At 39.5% G+C, this 18148-nt stretch overlaps 1 protein-coding gene across 4 annotated transcripts in view; it reads right to left on the reverse strand.

The window, feature by feature from the left end:
- Nucleotides 1-246: 246 nt before the first annotated feature.
- Nucleotides 247-18148, reverse strand: part of cyth1a (cytohesin 1a) — a 40673-nt gene continuing 22771 nt past the window's right edge. For 3 of the 4 annotated variants that reach the window (XM_032587225.1, XM_032587224.1, XM_032587226.1), the window contains exons 2-13: nucleotides 14203-14285; nucleotides 11370-11434; nucleotides 9843-9909; nucleotides 9642-9760; nucleotides 8028-8108; nucleotides 7783-7895; nucleotides 6725-6873; nucleotides 6523-6635; nucleotides 3108-3186; nucleotides 2958-3026; nucleotides 2672-2826; nucleotides 247-2316 (exon numbers count right to left, since the gene is read on the reverse strand). In XM_032587225.1, the coding sequence (XP_032443116.1) occupies nucleotides 2238-2316; nucleotides 2672-2826; nucleotides 2958-3026; nucleotides 3108-3186; nucleotides 6523-6635; nucleotides 6725-6873; nucleotides 7783-7895; nucleotides 8028-8108; nucleotides 9642-9760; nucleotides 9843-9909; nucleotides 11370-11434; nucleotides 14203-14285 (1172 nt within the window). In that variant the 3' untranslated portion in view covers nucleotides 247-2237. The remainder of the gene's footprint in view (nucleotides 2317-2671; nucleotides 2827-2957; nucleotides 3027-3107; nucleotides 3187-6522; nucleotides 6636-6724; nucleotides 6874-7782; nucleotides 7896-8027; nucleotides 8109-9641; nucleotides 9761-9842; nucleotides 9910-11369; nucleotides 11435-14202; nucleotides 14286-18148) is intronic. The other variant, XM_032587223.1, reaches the window with a different exon arrangement.

Here is an 18148-nt window from a genome sequence, read left to right on the forward strand (position 1 = left end):
CCCCGCTGCGCCGAAATTTTGTGCCATAAATACTTTAACAAGCAAGCCTGTAAGGTAGTATGAAATGTTATGGAGCGGTAAATAAAAGCCGGGTTTAAACAGTAACAGAAGGTAGGATCTTTTTTATTTGTGTGTGGTTGAAATAACACTCGCCTGATCCAAAAACTAATGGAGGATAGGCCTTATCCTCTACTGCCACCTGCTGGAGAATCTTGTAAACTGCAGCACACAGATTCCATGAGTCAGTGTTGAGACAAATGAGGCTTTATTTCAAATTGAGTAAATGGCACTGATAAGAAATCTGAAATACTATAACAGTGTACTAAACAAAATAATGTCAAAACTAACAACTCAGGACAAAATGCCCACTATATATTTAAATATGTACAACTTTGATAAATAAAACAATACTGTTGAGAATTTTGACCGCTCTGCATTCTTTCCTAATCCTCTTGAGAGCAGTCGCCAGAAGTTGCGGAAAGGACGAGAAACAGGAACAGATAATCAACTCTGGACAAGGAAAAGAAAAGAAGGAAAACTAAATATACAATTTGTGATTGTATTTTCAGTTCGTCACTGCTGCAGCCCTGCCAGCACTCCCACCCGCCCCGTTTCATACAAAAGAAAAACATCCTGAGACGAAGTACATCCCACTCGTTTACAGGCATAGTTTGGAGCTTCAACAGCAACTTTTTTTTTTTGTTTGTTTTTTTACGATATGGCTTCCACACAAACTTGGAGTTTACAGTATTTTACAATGACCAGAGATGTTATGCCAAAAAATAAAAAAAGCTAATGCTGCACCAAAAATTAAAGAAAACAAACAAACAAGAAGGAAGAATGAAAAATCTGTGCTTGAAAGGGTAAAGAAAACTAAATCAGGCTCGCCAACCAGCAGCAATTCCAGTCACATTTTCTAAAAAGTGCCAAGCACTAACGTTCTCTAGCATTTAAATTATCTCAGTATTAGACAGATGCTGATCTTTTGCTTCATATAAAGTACAAAGAGTGTGAGAAAGCAACTAAGGCTCTGTCCACACTAACCTGGAAGCTTTGTAAAAAGGAAACCCACCGTCTGCATGGCAACGGAGATTTTTCAGAGCTCAGTTTGGGGTGTTCAAGTGCGAATTGGATAACTGGAGATAATTAAAAGATGCCGGCAGTCAAGGCCCACTTTGCAAATTCCCACTCTGTGCGATTATCACAAAAATTAGGAAGAAATTTTTCGTTATTACATATTTGTCTCTATTTATCCTTACGCCGTTTCAATAAAACTTTGGAATAACCAAATTGATCAAATTAGAGAAAAATTTATATCCGTTTGAAACTAAATGTCCAGAGTAGAGCTGCAGTGGACTAAATGGAGCCAATAAATATGTTTTGCAGACTAAGGTGATGAAGATGCTCAACACTAATCCTCGTGAAGCATCTTCAGGATATTTAGAAAACAAACTTTTAACGATTCTGACTCAGCGAGGCGAGCTTTGAATGGCTGTGTCGTGAGGAGCTCTCCATTTTTGTTTTAATCTCCTGAGTGGCAACTCTTTTGTAACAGGTTTCAGAGTTACACTTTCTTTAAAAAAAAAAAAAAAAAAAAAAAAAAAAAGGACTAAATATTCCAAATGGCTCCAACCCTCCGTCTGAAAGTCTTTCAGCAGCTACTGCTGCAAGAAAGCTCTATTATATCCAAAGGCAGACAAAAAGAAGAACTGAACAATGAAAGCTTTAAAAATAGACGCTTGTTACTAACAGATATTAAAGCACATCAGAGAAGAGCTTTGAGGAATCTTTTGGTTGTTGGTGCCACACTTGGGTCAGACCTGCTGAGTTAAAACGACGTGTGCAAGATGGGATTGCAGGAGCCTGTTGTCAATATATGCAATGAATTTGAATAATGACTTCTTAAAGCTTTTTCAAAGGGGATTTTACCAGCAAGATTCCCTTCCTGCCTGAGACACAGAACCTCCAAAGCTGTGAGAGAAAAGAGGAGACATTCAGAAAGAAGGTTGGAGGAAGCTTTGACCCGGCTCTTATCTAAAACCCCAGCATGCTTCCTGTTTATTTTTATTTTTATTTTTTCTGGCCTGTAGAGGCCAGTGCCAGAACCAATCCGTGAAGAATTCCTTGGAGACGTCTGAGGGAGAGCTCAACCATGGCTTCTGCACCGACCCAGTTGGGGGAGGCAGACAGTCAGACCTTCAGCCCCCTTTTTGAGTCGAGCGCAACGTCGGAGGAGCTCAGTGTCTCTTAATTGACGACACTTTCTTCTTCCTGGCTGCAAGCATTTCATAAAAGGGGTCCCTGCTAATAGCAGCTCTGTGAAAAAAGATACAGAGAAAGCTGTTAGTGGAAAAAGGCAAAGGAATACAGCGTGCAAACTACCACACCTTTATAGAGCTTTAATAGTGACAGGTATCTCCAGATAGATGTAGTTTAAATGTATTTATTTCATATTCCTAGATTTGTTTTTCAAAATTTGTTCACAATAAAACAACAGACTGCAATGGATCTGCAAAATTAATGTGTGCAAATTAATTTTAAATCGTGCAACACATTCTGAAGTGGATTTAGGCCTGGACTTTGACTGGGACATTGTAACACATTAAAATGAGGTTTCAAACTCCAGTTCCAGAGGGAACAAGCTGCACTGTAATGTGAAAAAAGTTCTTACTTTATGCTGTTCATCCATTCATCTTTCTCCTCTGCAGTGGGGGCAGAGATGCGATAGAAGGTGTGATTGCCCTCGACAACGCGACCATCCGCCTCAGTTTTGCAAGCTTTTATTACCTGATCTTTGTTGTCAGGGATGAAAAGTTCAAAGCAATGCTGCAGAAATGACATGGACAGAATTCCAGAACATGAAAATTACAATTCCAAGCTGCTGCCAAATCTAACACACTATACAGATCATATAATTTGTAATCTTTATATGCACCACTAGAGGGTACACTACTTACAGGCTTCTTATCCTCAACTTCCCTGATGCTTAGATTCTCCAACGGGATGATCCCTCTGGGCTCTTTGTCCTGGAGAAAAGAAAAAAAAAATGTAAATGACTAGGTTCTACAGAATAACATGTGACGGGATCAGTGATAAATGATACTCACTGTGGTGTACTCAAAGTAATAAAGACAGTTGTCTGTGAGAATGAACCATCTTCTCTTCCAAGTTTTAACACGGCCCCCTGTGGAGCAAACAGCCAGAATCAGAAAGGCTTGGCGAGACGAAGAGACGAGGAGAAAGAGAGACGAGCACCAGAAGCACCGAGTGGAGCAGCAGACAGGCAGACGGATGTATGGGCAGACAGACAGATGACGGCTTCAGGGGTCTCCTGTTAACCACACCACTTATCACCAAGTTCTCCCCTTCACCACAATATCAGACTTTATAGACATTTGAAAACTACTGGCCTCATAAATGAAGATCTACGGACTAAAACTCCTTGCTTTGCATCCCACCCAGCTTTAAAACATCTGATTCACTGGGGCATGTATTTAAAAGAAGGCAGTCAATATGAAACATCAAGATGTGTTTTACTTCCAAAGAAATTTTGTCAACCACTCAGTGACTTGTATTTATTTGCAAGTAAAGACAGAAACTAAAATCTCAGGATGGATTTTAATGCCAGGTTCAAACGTTAATCTGATTTAGCAAAATAAGAGGTGCCTGAGGATTTGGTATGAGACACAGGGGGTAACTCTGCACTCACTGATCTATGGTTGACCTCTTGGCCTCTTTGTTACCAATACTTCCTGTGAAGGGAAACCTGATTAGAGAAGCAGATGGGCGGCTAAATGCTGGGAGGAATGGGATGCCGACAAACTGAGAAAAATAGGAGAGCTCGGGCCAGACAGGACACTTGCCTTCTCTAAAGGCATCTCAGACTTGAATTTCCTGTTTGTCTAGACAAGAAAATCCCACCATCGAGGTTAGTTAAAAGAAACAAAGGTGTGCAGCACAACCCTTTTCCCCCCCAACAGGTCGGGTTTAGAAACTTTTGTACAAATCAAAGAACACACTTTTGTCATCATATTACAGCAAAGACTGTATATGATATCCAGTCATAATCCAGACACAACTTATGTCTAAGCTTAGTATCTAAAGACATTGTTGACATTTGACAGAGATGAAGATCTGTGGCTCCTCGCCACGTGTCGAACAGAAACAAAAACAAAGCAGACCAACAGAAAAAAACACAGATGCATTGGCAGAATCACAAAGATCATTGAGCCGTTTCCAGACAAGCCACGTCGGTTCCTCACAGAAAAGAGTCCCCTCTGCAACAGCATCCGGAAAGAGGAGATGCCAACCAGCCTGCTGTTGCAGGAGGGGAGTGTGGATGTTGTTGGACTGGAATGGAGCTGGAGAGGAGGGAGTAGCCCATGCAAGATAGGCCGTGGGAGGTCAAGAGGAAGTATGTTTTGGTTTTAGATAAACAAATGTTCATGTTTTTAACTCCTGCAGAGGGGAGGAAGCTCATAATTCTGGCAGATCTACCCAATTTGCATTTTTTTTGTGTGTTTTTGCTTAGATATGTCAATTGAGTCCAATTTTTGCTCTCCCCCCTCCCCCACAGTTTTTTCCACTCCGGTCCACCAAAACAGCCTGCAACCACACTTTTACTCTTCACATCCAGTTCTAGCATGAGATAAGTAGAGGAGAGTTTTGCTGATAAAAAGATGCAGTATTCCCTTTTCATGCAACCACAGAGCAACTCTCTGAGGTTTTGATTATTTTTAAAATCTTTTCTGTGCTCAGAGGATGTTAAAAAGGTATAATGCACCTTCCTAACAAAAAAGGAGATCCAAGAGAGTGACCACCAGAGCATACAGAGGAATAAAAGCTGTTCAGCAGCAGCAGCAGCTCCCTGAGTTCGAGCCCACTATGTGGCGAATGCACTCAGTGACCACCCAGCGAAGATAAAACCGACCAGCTTATTTACATAAAAAAAGAGACAAACATCTGAAATTTCAAATGAGCCAATGAGAAGACAAAAAAGTGACATAACCTTGTTTGAATCAAATTTAAAACATGAGAAACGGAACAGAAAGCATGGCAGACCACCAAAAGCACCTGAGAGCCGAGAGATGAACTAGCTTTTTCGGAAGAGCAGGTGTACATACCTCCTGAGGAAAGACAACAGCCAAAATCATGGGAACAAACAAACAAACGAAGAGGGGGAAAAAAAAAACATAACAAATCAAATGGTAAGTAATTATATCACCACAGTCCTTTTCAATTAGTGAGGCTTCAATGAACTGCTTTACAGCTTCCATTCCACAAGAGGGAGCTCCACTCAATGTGAATGGCTTCTGTAAAACACTACAAGTAAAAAAAAATAAATTAAATTAAAAAATTACCTAGGTTTATTTCAGTTATGTCAATAATTGACCTTCCACCGTGATTATTTGACTCATTTCTCCCCATAAGGAGTCATTGGAAAAAGTAACTGCTCACTTTTTATTAGAGTTGGTTGTAAAGATTCACTGTGATGTAAATATTTGACTCTTCCATTTCAAATTCATGCAGGCCTCCTTGTTCACAGTGAAGCTGTACAACAGAAACATCTCAGAGGAAACAAAGATTGAAGAGTCGGAGGATAGTGAGGATGTGAAATTATTTCTATAACAGTTATTGGTATATGTATTTTTTCCACATTTTGTCATATTACAACGTCAGACTTCAATCTATCCATTTGGGATTTAATGTGATAAACAAAGTCATCTATAATAGTGAGGAGAAAAGGAAATTGATTTGTGGCTCAAAATGCATTATGAGTAAAAAAAAAAAAGAAAATACAGAGTTGGATAGGCTGGACAGTCATGTCTCTGCAGGTTTGTAGTAACAAAGCTCTTTGGGATGTTGTTTTCTAACCTATCCCTGCTTTAAACTTTATCCCTAAACTGTCTGCTGCATTCATGATGCTGTTTGTTCTCCAATCTTCTCAAACACACCTCTGAAAGCTTCAGGACTTTCAGGACATTTATCTTTTTACTGAGATTAAATTACTCACAGCTGGACTTCATAATTAGGGGACTTTTGAGGGCAACTGGTCGTAAAGGATTTTACTTAGGAGTATCAAAGTAAAGGGGGTTAAATACAACATCTTTAAAACCATGTGTCGCTTTCCTTCTGTTTCATAATCATGTCCTATGTTAGTCTATCTCAAAATCCTGATAAAAGACATAAAGTTTATAGTTGTAACCTGATAAAATAAAGTTCAAAGGGTGTGTTTACTTTCAAATGCATGTAATTCACTGTTGCTTTTCCTCTGCGTGCTTGGAATGTAGTTTATGAAAAGCTCTTAAATAATTGAAATGCCTTGACTTGTTCTAGTCTTGATTCATTATACATTAAAGCAGGCAGAGAGATGCCTTCAGGTGTTTTGCACACCTATTCCCATATGAACACTTGCGCCTTAACACACACACAGGCACTCACAGGCCATAGAGCTCTGGAGAGAACGCTGCCAAAACAAAGTCTTCTATCGGAAAGAGATGTAACACCAGAGTCTCCAACTCACCCAGCTTCAGCAGCCAGCCTTCTCTGTCTGGGTTGAAGAAAGTGTGTGTGAGGTCATTGCCGTCATCCTCGGGAATTTTGAAAGGTTCATTCTTTATGCTGTCGTATAGATTCTGCGACAAAAGAAAATAAAGTTTGATGAAAAAAATGTATAGATGGGAGGGAATGATCACTGGAGGTTAAGTGGGGAAACTCTTTTCACCCTGAGCAGGTCTTCAGGTAGGTCTCCTCCGTCATTAATGCCTCTGTTCATAGAGATGAAACGCTCCACGGTCGGCTTGTCCTTCACGTTGGGGTTGTGAAGGCTGGTGTTCAGCATAATGATGGCAAACGAAAGGATGTAGCACGTATCTGTAACGCACAGCAAGAGCTGGTCGGTTTACAAGTGGGTGAAACGTTAAAGTTCATCACAAACATGGTTTCACTGTATAATAATATGATTAAGTATGAATGTGAGCCAGCTGAGCTGAATGCAGCGTGATTTCAGACACAGAGGAGTGGACAGATGTAGCACTGTCTGCGAGCAGAGTGGGCAAGACCGCACGTGGGCACTCCAGCATGCATGTGCGTCTCTAAACGTGCATCAAGTATGAGCGGAGGGACGACACAGCAAGCAGAAGGCTGACACAGCAGCACTTTATCAGCACTGTTAGGTTTGAGAAAGCACATTAAATATTCATATCCATCTGATGCGTGTTAGCGCCTGCTCTGTTGGGAGCATCGTTTTCCAGAAACCACGTGCTCAGCTGATAAGGAGCTGCTCTGAAATGATCTTCCTCAACTGGCCACCATGTCTTGGCCTTACAGTCTGTTTTTCTCATACAGATTTCAACCTTAGTGTGATACCCAGATGTAACAGAAGACTAAACAGAAAAATGAAAACTGTGTGCACTCTGGTTACATTTTTTGCATGCCTTTTTGCATATTTCTCTGGAATTCTTACTAATAAAATCCTATTTAGAATAAAAAACAAATCATACAAAGTGCCGCAGGAGATCATTCCTCCCTGTAGCCATTAAATTATGCAACTCCCAACTCTGAGGGACTCTAAGTTTAAGTTTTCTCTGAACTCCTATATGGATTTGTAAATGTTTCCATATACATATATACTTATTATTTACTTAAATTTCATTTTGGTTGTTAGCTTTCCAACTGTCATTTTTCCCTACGAGATCAAGCAAGCATATTCTGATATTGAACATAATGTCTAACTCACATTTTTTGTAAAGCTGTAAAATTGTAGCAACACATCAAATTTACCTGTGGATTGGAAAACACCAGGGTTACACTGGCAGTAGCGCTGAGCGAAGGCTTCCATCATACGGTCGATCTTCTGGGCTTCTCCCGGCAGACGAAAACTCCACAGGAACTGCCTGTTATGGGACACACTTTAATCAGCAACGCTCTCACTTCCTCTGGGAAGCAGATGAATTTCTTTGCCTCTGTGATTTATGAGACTAAAGCTAACAGCTGCACCTTGCAACTTTTGAAAGCAGGTGACTTACCTCAGGGCCTGAACCAGGTTGAGGTCTGTGAACTCATGAAGCTCCACAAAAGCATGGAGGACTTGGATATTGAAATCATCTCTGATGGAAACAAAGCAAGACAAACTTGTTACAGCAACATAGTGAGCAAATCAACACTTACTATTTAAAATAAATAGGCAAAATATTCAGAGTTATCCTAACATTTACCTCTAGAATTTTATAATCAGGTAAGCAGAATTAGCAGATCTTTAGCTCGAGCTAAAGATGTGATCGTTTAACCAAATGATCCAAATATCAATAATCCATTCTTGTTCCAGTCATTGGTAGTGTGCGCACCCATATGTGCACACTACCAGTTCACACTGACAACAACATTCTTTGGTTTAGATGTAATTGTTGAATGAAGTAAACCTAATGTCAGACATCTTCAGTATCAATCAAGTTTTTAAAAATGAAGTCTGGCTGCAAGACGGCAAGAGAGAGCAAGACATCATGTAAATAACAGGAAGGACAAACAAATAGCAATAAATATTCCCTCTTTTGTGCTTTTGCGACTGATGGTATAATGTGACCTCTGCTCCTAATGTAAACAATTTGCTCACAGCAAGAAGGCTAGAAAGCTACTTCTAAAACTGTTCTAACATCTTATATCACATATCTTACTGAGAAGTTTAAATGGGCCTAAACTGATACTAGCAGGGCAAAGCTTTACAAAAAACCAGGAGTCAGAAATTGGCAACAAAATTCACAATTTCTCTGTGAAAACTGGTAAACGATATTGGTAGGTAAACACCTGAGCATTGCACCTCTAACAAATGTATATACTGAAAAGAAAAAAATTTCAAAATGTAACCGTCAAAAAAAACCTTATAAATGTGTTTGTGAACTCTGTTGCTGACCTACTTGAAACCAGTTTAAAACACCAGTGTTATAAGTGATACTCCCCATGAATCCAACAGGAGGGAAGATGAATCCCCCCGCCCTGCTTACTTATCATCCAAACTCGATCATGAGATCATCCCGCCCTTAAAATCCTTTAGAGTAAATGATCTTTCCTTTGGGATGATGGAGAGGCGCTAAGGAGCTAAGAATCATATCCAATCACCACAGTGGACAAATGACCACCAAAATCTCAAGACTCTTCATGCAATGAAGACACCAAACATTTTAAAGTTTGATAATAATCCAGCGGGGGGCTTACAGTGGATCCCACTGTGAGCTTAGAACTAATTTCACATCAATCCCTTAGTAGAGCAGACTGGACATTGACCAAATTCTCTTCTGATGATCTTTTCTCTCCAGTGAAATCCTTAAATACGTAAAACATACGCATTTCCAACTTCTGAGTCTCGTGACCCATCACTTGGAATGAATGAGTGTAATAACCAAAGACACATGGAGGACTGTTGAGTAAGTGGCACTGTCCTGAGACAGTGCTTGAAATGTGGAACCAATATCCAATGTTTGGGAAAGGAAAGGGTGTGGGCCTGACAAAACGGAAACAAAGCAATAGCATGCTCTCTGCATTCAGCGCTTTCATCTCTCACAGGGATGTGTGCTGCTAAAGAGATCAAAAGCAAAAGAGCGAGATGTTTAGACAGAGCAAAAGAGGAAAGAAAGAACTCTGCTGACCTCTCTCCCAGATAATCTCCGATGGCCGTTTTGTTCAGACCCTCGCCTTTGTAGAGGAACTGAGCAATGTTGTCGCTGGTATTCTTCAGCAAGTCATTCTCAATCAGGAATTGGATCCCCTGAGGAAGACACCAGACATCCAAATCACACACTACACGTTCAAACGTGAGGGGAAGAAAACTTGTTTTTACAGACACAAACCTTTTTGGGGTCCATGTTGAATTTCTTTCGGCCCATGGCCACCTGTTTGTTCCTCTGCATATTTTTCCTTGAAAGTCAGGAAGAAGTAATGTCATCAGCTGTCCTTGACAGCAACACAATGTGTTGTAGAACAGAGATGCATTTATGACATTAAAGCTTTGAGGGGGAAACATCTAAAAAGTGTGCATTTGTATATATTCAGAACACCGATACCACTAATTATTACCATAACAGCTCACAATTAAACATTTTAGCCTTCATGTAAATCACTATGTGAGGTGTAAAACTAACACTTAACATCATCCTGAACATGACATCACTGTGGTGAAATATGGTAGTGGCAGCAGTAAGCTATGGGAATCTAATTTTGAATGTGTAGCAAGATGTAAAATTTGTAACCTGATGAGCTTCATCAGGTCAGATGGAAATTTAACCACTTTATAAGTTTAGGCTCTAAATGAGTTTTTGCAGATTTCTACTTTGCTACTGCTTTTATTTTTATTTCCACACACAATTATGCACGACTTTATGTCCATTTGAAACAAAAACTACCAATAAATATATTAAATTTCTGCTTTTACAAACTCATTTACTGTGATTGCCACAGCAAATGACTGTGACAATCATTTACTGTAATGATTGTCACAAAAGGTGAAAAAATATTAACAACTGAGAAGAAAAAAAACAGGACCAAGAGATTGCTGGGATTATGTCCTTTGCCAAAGCAAAACTAAAAGTTAAACAAGTCACAAATTATTTCAACAAATTGTTATGGTCTGATCCTGGCTGGAGAAAAAACAGCAGGGAATAGGCAGACAGTAAATTTATTCAGTGTGAAGTGTCTTTCCCTCTGACATTTTTCTTTTTGGCAGGGGCTAGTGATGCCGTGCCGATCAAGTGAGATGTTAAAAGGTTGAGCTGCATATGGGAATGTCTCATTTCTCAGGCTTTGAATAATTCAGGGGTCAAAGTGCGCCTCAATTCTGAGCTGAGGACACGTCATCGCCTCCTGTCATTGACATCCATGTTCCTTTGGTTTTTAAATGCCAAAGTCCAGCACTCATCTTGGCAGTGATAAGACAAGCTTTTTGGATAGATTTTCCTACATTTAACACATGCAAATCAAATCATAAGAAAGTATGTGGATCCTCAGTGGGTTACTGATGCAAGTGAAAAAGTGTTAGATGGAATTTTTCATAGCTGATAGGATCCCCATCCACTTAAGTAGACCAAATCCCAAGCCCTCCTTCTCCAGAGACCATCCATTGTCTGCTTCTGCCAGTACACCCACTGCATTATTCAATGAGGCCTCCCATCATGGGGGGCGTGCCTGATGAAACATTTAAACTGCCTTAAAAGCAAAGCCAATTTATGGAGGACATTTGGTGTGATGGAAAGCCCAACCTAGCCATCAAACATGAATAATTGACAGCTTCATTTTGCTAACTTAATAGAGGGGATGCAATGAGCCAGCTTAGGCAAAACATAAAGGGAAGAGTAAGGTCTGCTTTTTTTTTTTTTTTTTACCTCTCTTCAGTGGAGCCGAGATTCTCAATCTCACTGGTCACTTCTGCTATCTCATCCTTCAGCCGCTGCAAAGAAAACAAACATCCGTCTTAAAATACAACAAATCATCAGTCTACCAATATCACTGAGAGGCACAAAAGGGTGTAACCAACACAAAACCATAAACATAGAATCTAAGGAAAAAAGTTTCCAGTTTTCATGGATGCAGACCTCATAAGGCAATAAACTCAATATAAACCGATCCAACACAGTGTATAAGTGGATTATGTCTTATGATACGCTTTGCTGATGGCTTTAGAGACTGATTTTGTCGATCAAATCGATTGTTCTGGAGCCAGACTGGTGTAATGGTGATAAGACCATGTTGATGAACATGACATCTGCTTGATGAAGGAGTGGAATATTGGAGTGCAGCACATATAATGTAATATTTGTATATTTGAAGCATATTGAGAACGATTTACTAGAAGATTAATGAGACCTAGTAAGACTGCACCAACACACAACATTCCATGCATTTGCATCTAGACAGTCACCTGAGCAGTCGACCAGGCAACAAGCAGTCCTCCATTTATCACCGAAGTCTATGGCTGCACAGTATATCACAAGCTTATTGCCATTGCTATAGCAGTAAATGCAGCATTAGTATCACAAAAGACTGCTTGAATTGTAGTAACATTAGCTACTTATATAAATACCAAGCAGCTTACTCTCTGAAGGTCTGTGACTGAAATCAACTTAAAGCAGAGTGACGTTAATGGCCATTTCCCTACTAGCACCTAATCAGAGAGGCTCGGCTCTACTCAAATTTATGGGTTTTCCATAAGTAATGGTTACGAGCAACCAGCCCCCTTTTTAGTACCTTCTTCAAGTGTGGCAAGTTAGCCTTAAAACCCCACGTCAGAAGACTGTCCGTCAGTATCTTAGTCTCTGGCTTTTTGCCCTTATCAGACAAACACCCACAAACAACAGTTCCATCTCTTCATTGTTGCATTGTGTTTGCATCGATCACGTCATGCAAACACAACGTGGTCTCATACAGTGGGGCTGCCCACTGTATGAAAACCCCACTCACTAGAGTTGCTACGAAAAACCACCCAACGTGGAAGAAACTTAAGCAAAAATGAGCCACATTGAAGAGGAGTTAGTGGAAAAGAACCAAAACACAGACTTAAATGTTTATCACAAGTCATATCTTTATCACAACATTCACCAACAACATAATGGCATGTTTTTTTTTTTTTTCTTTTTAAATGAAACAAGGAGTTACAAGAAGTGACACGTTAGTCATTGTGTTGACAGATTTGACCAATAAAGGCGTCTTGTTTGACAAAGTAGCTGGCAAGATGTGACTGATCTGTAAGCAATGTGAGGATAATACTGCAACCGGCTAACAGTTAGCTACTAACAATGCTAGGTCTGCTTCAGAGGTTCTCAGTGGCGCAAATTAAATAACTTATGCAGAGTTCTTTAAGGGGTTTGTGATGCACTGAATTATCTCTAGTTTAAAATCTAAACTTTAACCAAATACTTTCACAGTGAGTAAAAACTTTAAAAGTTTGAGTTTTGTGAAACATTTAATCTAGTCATGAAAACAAACTCTCAGACTTTAAAATGCTCTTTTTGGCATTAAAAGCACTCCAGAATAAGACAAGCAAAAAATCAATATATAAATGAGTTAACCCTGAACTAAAATGGTCTACACTAATTACAGACCTCTCACACTTGATTTATTTAAGAAAGCAAAGAATCTTGTTTCTTCCCCAGAAGATTTCCAGAAGCAGTATGTATAGTAGTACTCTTAAAATCTACATTCATTCATATCGTTCTTCAGTGATTGTAAATCATTCATTGTGGACAATAGTAACTTAGCAAAGATAAACCACGAAAGGAACATCTGTGTTTTCAAGGGCTATGCAATCACAACACATTCCTCAGATGCTTGCCTAAACCAACAAAGACTGTCCTCATGCAGACAACGACAGGGGCTCTGGTGGGCTGAAACACAGGAGCAGCAGAGAGAAGGGTGTGGGAGTCACAAAAGGGGAGTGGGGTCAGTATGCAGACAACTGAGGGGGCGAGGAGGGAACAGTGGCAACAGTGGTGTTGAGAAAGGGAGGAGGGGGAAGGGCAGCGATGGTGTCCCAGACTCATAAAAATGAGGTGATGGATCCCACCTCCAGAGCGCACAAGGGTCACCAGAGGTCTGTCCCCTGGGTGAGATTTCCACTTACTATTACTACTGGTTACCGAGTGACAGGACTAACCTGATGCAATCTAGAATCAGCTACTGCACATGGGTCATGGAAAGGAAGCAAATAGACCACATGTATGGAAATTTAACAGAACTGATTTGACTGTAGAAGTATTCCACTGAACACTTGTTTACATTTCATCACAGTCATTTGCTTGTTTTATTTTACACCCATTTTAAATTCAAAAAAGCATTTAAATAATAAGTAGAACTCATATAGATAGATAAACAGGTTTGTTCTTTTGACACTTAGAGGAGAGAAACGGGTGAGAAATGAGGGGGAACATTTCCCCCTCAATGACTAGTTAGTAGGAAATACCTCACATTCCTCAGGAGTTCGTAAGACAACTCAAGAAAAGAAATAATTAATTCCGACTACAAAACAAATGCACTTCAGGCAAATAACTTTTCCATTTCATAGTGTTCTTGTTGTTAAGTTAATCTTTTTCCTACCAATATGACATTACTGGGTTTTTTTACATTATTATCTGTAATATATATATATATATATATATTGATATATAATAATATATTTAATACATCTCATACTATCAGAACCATGTCTTTCTTGTGGATTACCTGAATGTCCTCCAACAGCTCTTGCTTTCGCCGGCGGATATTCTCCAGCTCCTGCTGCTCCGCCGGGGTGAGATCGTCTGGAACTGGACAGAGATAAAAGAGAAGATGAAAGGTTAGCATAGTTAGGCTTATCTGTACACGTCTATTCCTAAAGTATATCCCAGAGGAGTGAATTGGTGATCCAAAATCTGATTATACTTTCTAATTTCTAATCTTTTCCTCTTTTTTTTTTTTAAACCAAAAGGTAAATGCAAAGCCGGGGCAAGAAACTTAAGACAGCAGCAGCAGAACATAACAGGTCTAAATAACAACGAAGAACAAAAGATGATCTTATTTAGTAAGAACTGTGTTAATGCATCTTCAGTATAAAGAAATAAATGTTAAATACAAAAATACATTAAACCGCCGCCTAAATTGGGACACAAATCTGCAGCAGAGAGGTGCGAAGTGAAGAGTGACAAGTGAAAAAGCTCAGAGAAGCTTAGTGGAGCACCAAGGTGACGGCTCTCGAAGTGCTTCTAGTCTTTCTGTCGCTCTCGCAATATGGGCTTATAATTAGCTTGGCCTGTGCCATCAGCAGCGCGTTAAAACACAATGTGCTTCTGCGTGAGTGCTACCTGCACACAGAGCAGCATCAGCACTCACCATGTAATATCAGTCTGACCACGGACTCATTTTCAGTGATTTTACTCCTAAGCTGAAGGTGATTCATTTTACTTTTACTCTTATGGACACAAGAATGGCTTCTCCTTTCTAAAAACAGTATTGCATCAATTGAAGAAGCAGAACTCTACAACTGGGGCTACAGCGAAATCATTTGCGAAGTTGCAGTAAGAAAATATTTTAAAAATAATCCACAATACAAATACTAGTGTACATGTGTAAATTATATTAAATAATAGTAAGGAAATTTTAAAACATCAAAATTTCTCATTTTGCTGTCAAATCCAGTTGTTGTGCCCTGAAATATAAGGCATTTGGAAACGATGCGATTATAGTATGGCACACACAAAACATTACAATTCCATATATAGTGCAGGTCTTTTTATGATCTTGAATTTTAATAGAGAGTATATTTTTCTGATTCCAAGCACAAGCCCTGCCCTCTGACCTCTGCTCTTTAGAAACACAGCAACAGAGTTGAAAGGTTAGAGGCCTGGAGCAGAAGCTTGACCCAATGGAACTCTAGAAACATTTAACAAAGTAATGGTTATAAAGTGAGCATGGAGTATTGTCGAAAACTGGTGTAGGATTACGGAATTCACAGCTTTCCATAAAAACAAACATTCAGTCCCTTTTCCATCAATCCATTAAATGAACTTTTCACCTTTAGTGAAATCTGTACAAAGGAGGTTACTTATTTTTAATAACAGGAGGCATGTGAGCCTGAGTACCTTGAGGCAAATACCCATGACATTTACTGGAATGTCTGTTAATGTCTGACTAAAGGATAATAGACAATGGAAGTGAGGACTCAGCTAAGGCCTTTCAGCTGGCGGTTAGGGACCTAAAAACAACCATATTTCCTTCCTGAGGCATAAAAGGTTGACCTTTCACACTTCCTACCTTTACAACCTACAGCATCATCCATAAAACATTTCTCAGTATCCAAGGAAACCAAGGAGTTTGATTTTGCTGATGCAGAGGACTCAACAGGATGTAGCTGAGAAATAACAGACACCAGAACACATCCTATAAAATGGGGTGAGGACGCCTCAGGACAAAAGACCTATAGCAGTTAGTCAAGTTCTGTTTCTGGAAACATGACTGTGAAGGCATGCAGCAGTCAGGCACGACACAAGGCAACCACAACATTCCTGACTCAGAAAAGAATCAAAAACTGAAGAGACTGACAGGAGACGAGCAGCAGAAAAGACTTTAATTTGGTTCTGAGGGGGAAGAAAATGATAAAAAATGAGAATTTCAGGATGAAATCTGTTCAAGGCTAAAGGAAAAAGTCTTGAATAAAGTCAGACACTCAATCGGCGTAAAATAATCAACATTATAAGGAAAGGAAGAGTCCTTTCTAGAGTGCTTAAGCCATATATTCTCAGACTGGAGCTTACTTCCCACAACTCAGCAAATGAGGGAAAGCTCATCCAATTAGGTAAATGCTGAGAGCACCGTTCAACTCTTAGTCTGCAAACTTCTGCACTGACTAGGCAAATAAAAAGCCCCTGTCTCTAAAAAAAGCACAGTAAATAAAACAAAGTGAAAATAAAAAAGCAAGAGACGAATGAGAAAAGATTGAGAAATGAAGAGTACACCCTGCTGAGATTCATCTTTATTATTTGAATCATGTACTGACAAGGTTGTTTTCATCATCCCCATCCAAATCTAAACTGGAGTCTCGAATGCCTCAGATGCAGAACTGGAGACACTGTCATATATCAACAGGGCAAGAAAACACATAATTCAGGTGAACTGTGTGTACTATCGCTGCAGGAATGTACAAAGACCAGGAAACTGTGACATGAACCTGCAAATTCATTCACACCCACTGTGCTTTTTCCTACTATTCCTGGCATTGTGTCAGGAGTTTGATTATTCGATGTTAGCCAAACTTCTTTTGCAATTTTTTAATAACTGTAAAGAAAACAAAAACACAAAAAGAAAATATTCGAGATTTACCAATCGATTGGCAAATTGTTGAGTTTGTCTCATTTTTATAGATCGGCAGGTCAAATGCTAAAAAATTAAACCCGATGCAAATTTAAATGGATGAAAAAAACATTTTCAAGCCACACCTGACCTGATTAAAATACCATTCCAGGTCTAAACCAGCACAGAGCAGGCTCGCATGATTGGCCAAGGTCTTCCCTGATATAATATCCTGAAAATCCAAATAAATAAATAAAATTCCTCAAGAGAAGCACACTCTTCCTTCTTTTACTTTGGACATCAAGTGCTTGTGTTATTTTATTTTTTTTCCCCCATGATATGCGATTTGTTTACAAGTAGGAAAACTATGTTCCCCAATCAAACTCACGCTAGCTATTAGCTATTTGTCTTCAGGAAGTTATTGAGTGAGTGCCTGAATGGCTGTTTTTGCACTTTTTCAAAAGGCTGCCTCAGGTTCGCTTCAGATGTGCGTGGAAATATGATTGCTAATTTCCTCCTACTGGAAGTGACTAAACCCTGATTTTCAGAGCGAGTCTGCAACATGCAAATAAAGCTCTGAAGTCTCTTGGTTTCAATCAGAGAACTTTATAAGTCAGACTTACCGTAAGAATAAAGGCAGGGCACTCATTTTAAGTACTCAATAAGTCCTTAGAAATCAGAAAGAAGAATGTAATAAGTATTCAGTGACTCATTTGACAGTATAATCTGATTTTTGTCCCAGTTTTTATTATTTCAGAGTCCTCTTCAAATTTATGACTCAAAACGGTCAATACGGTTTTCTATTATAGTAATAAGGATGCTTTCTTCAGCCTTACTGCACCAATAACTACTGGAAACTGATTTCTTCATTTACTTAAATACGAGCGTCACACAGTCAAATAAGAAAGACACTGACAGTATGCATGCCCTAAAGTTTTGCATCTTGGAGTATTTTGAGCGTTCTTAGAAAAGCGGATCCATTTTTAGAGAGGGCTGGGTCAGCAGAGAGGACTGCGGTGCGTTACATCAAGGGAGATATCAATTATAGCCCCATCTCCCGCAGCGGGAGAAAGCCACTAATACCCATCCTGATTGCCATCCTGGCAGAGGAGGCAGACGTCTCATTTCCACCCAGATCACAGAAGAATTCTCCTCGGAAAATAAGGAAATTAGAATTCTGTGTGCGGAGAAGATCCCCCCCCGTCAGCCTCCCGCCGCTCCAGATGTGACCCAAATTAGGAAGCTCTGCTCATCACGTAAGGTACAAAATCAGTAAAATAAATAAATAAATAATCATGCACTTACAAAATTATTTCTTATATATGCAGCTACCTTGAGTGCGCTT

The sequence above is a fragment of the Xiphophorus hellerii genome, chromosome 16, assembly GCF_003331165.1.
Source record: "Xiphophorus hellerii strain 12219 chromosome 16, Xiphophorus_hellerii-4.1, whole genome shotgun sequence".
Lineage (NCBI taxonomy): Eukaryota > Metazoa > Chordata > Actinopteri > Cyprinodontiformes > Poeciliidae > Xiphophorus > Xiphophorus hellerii.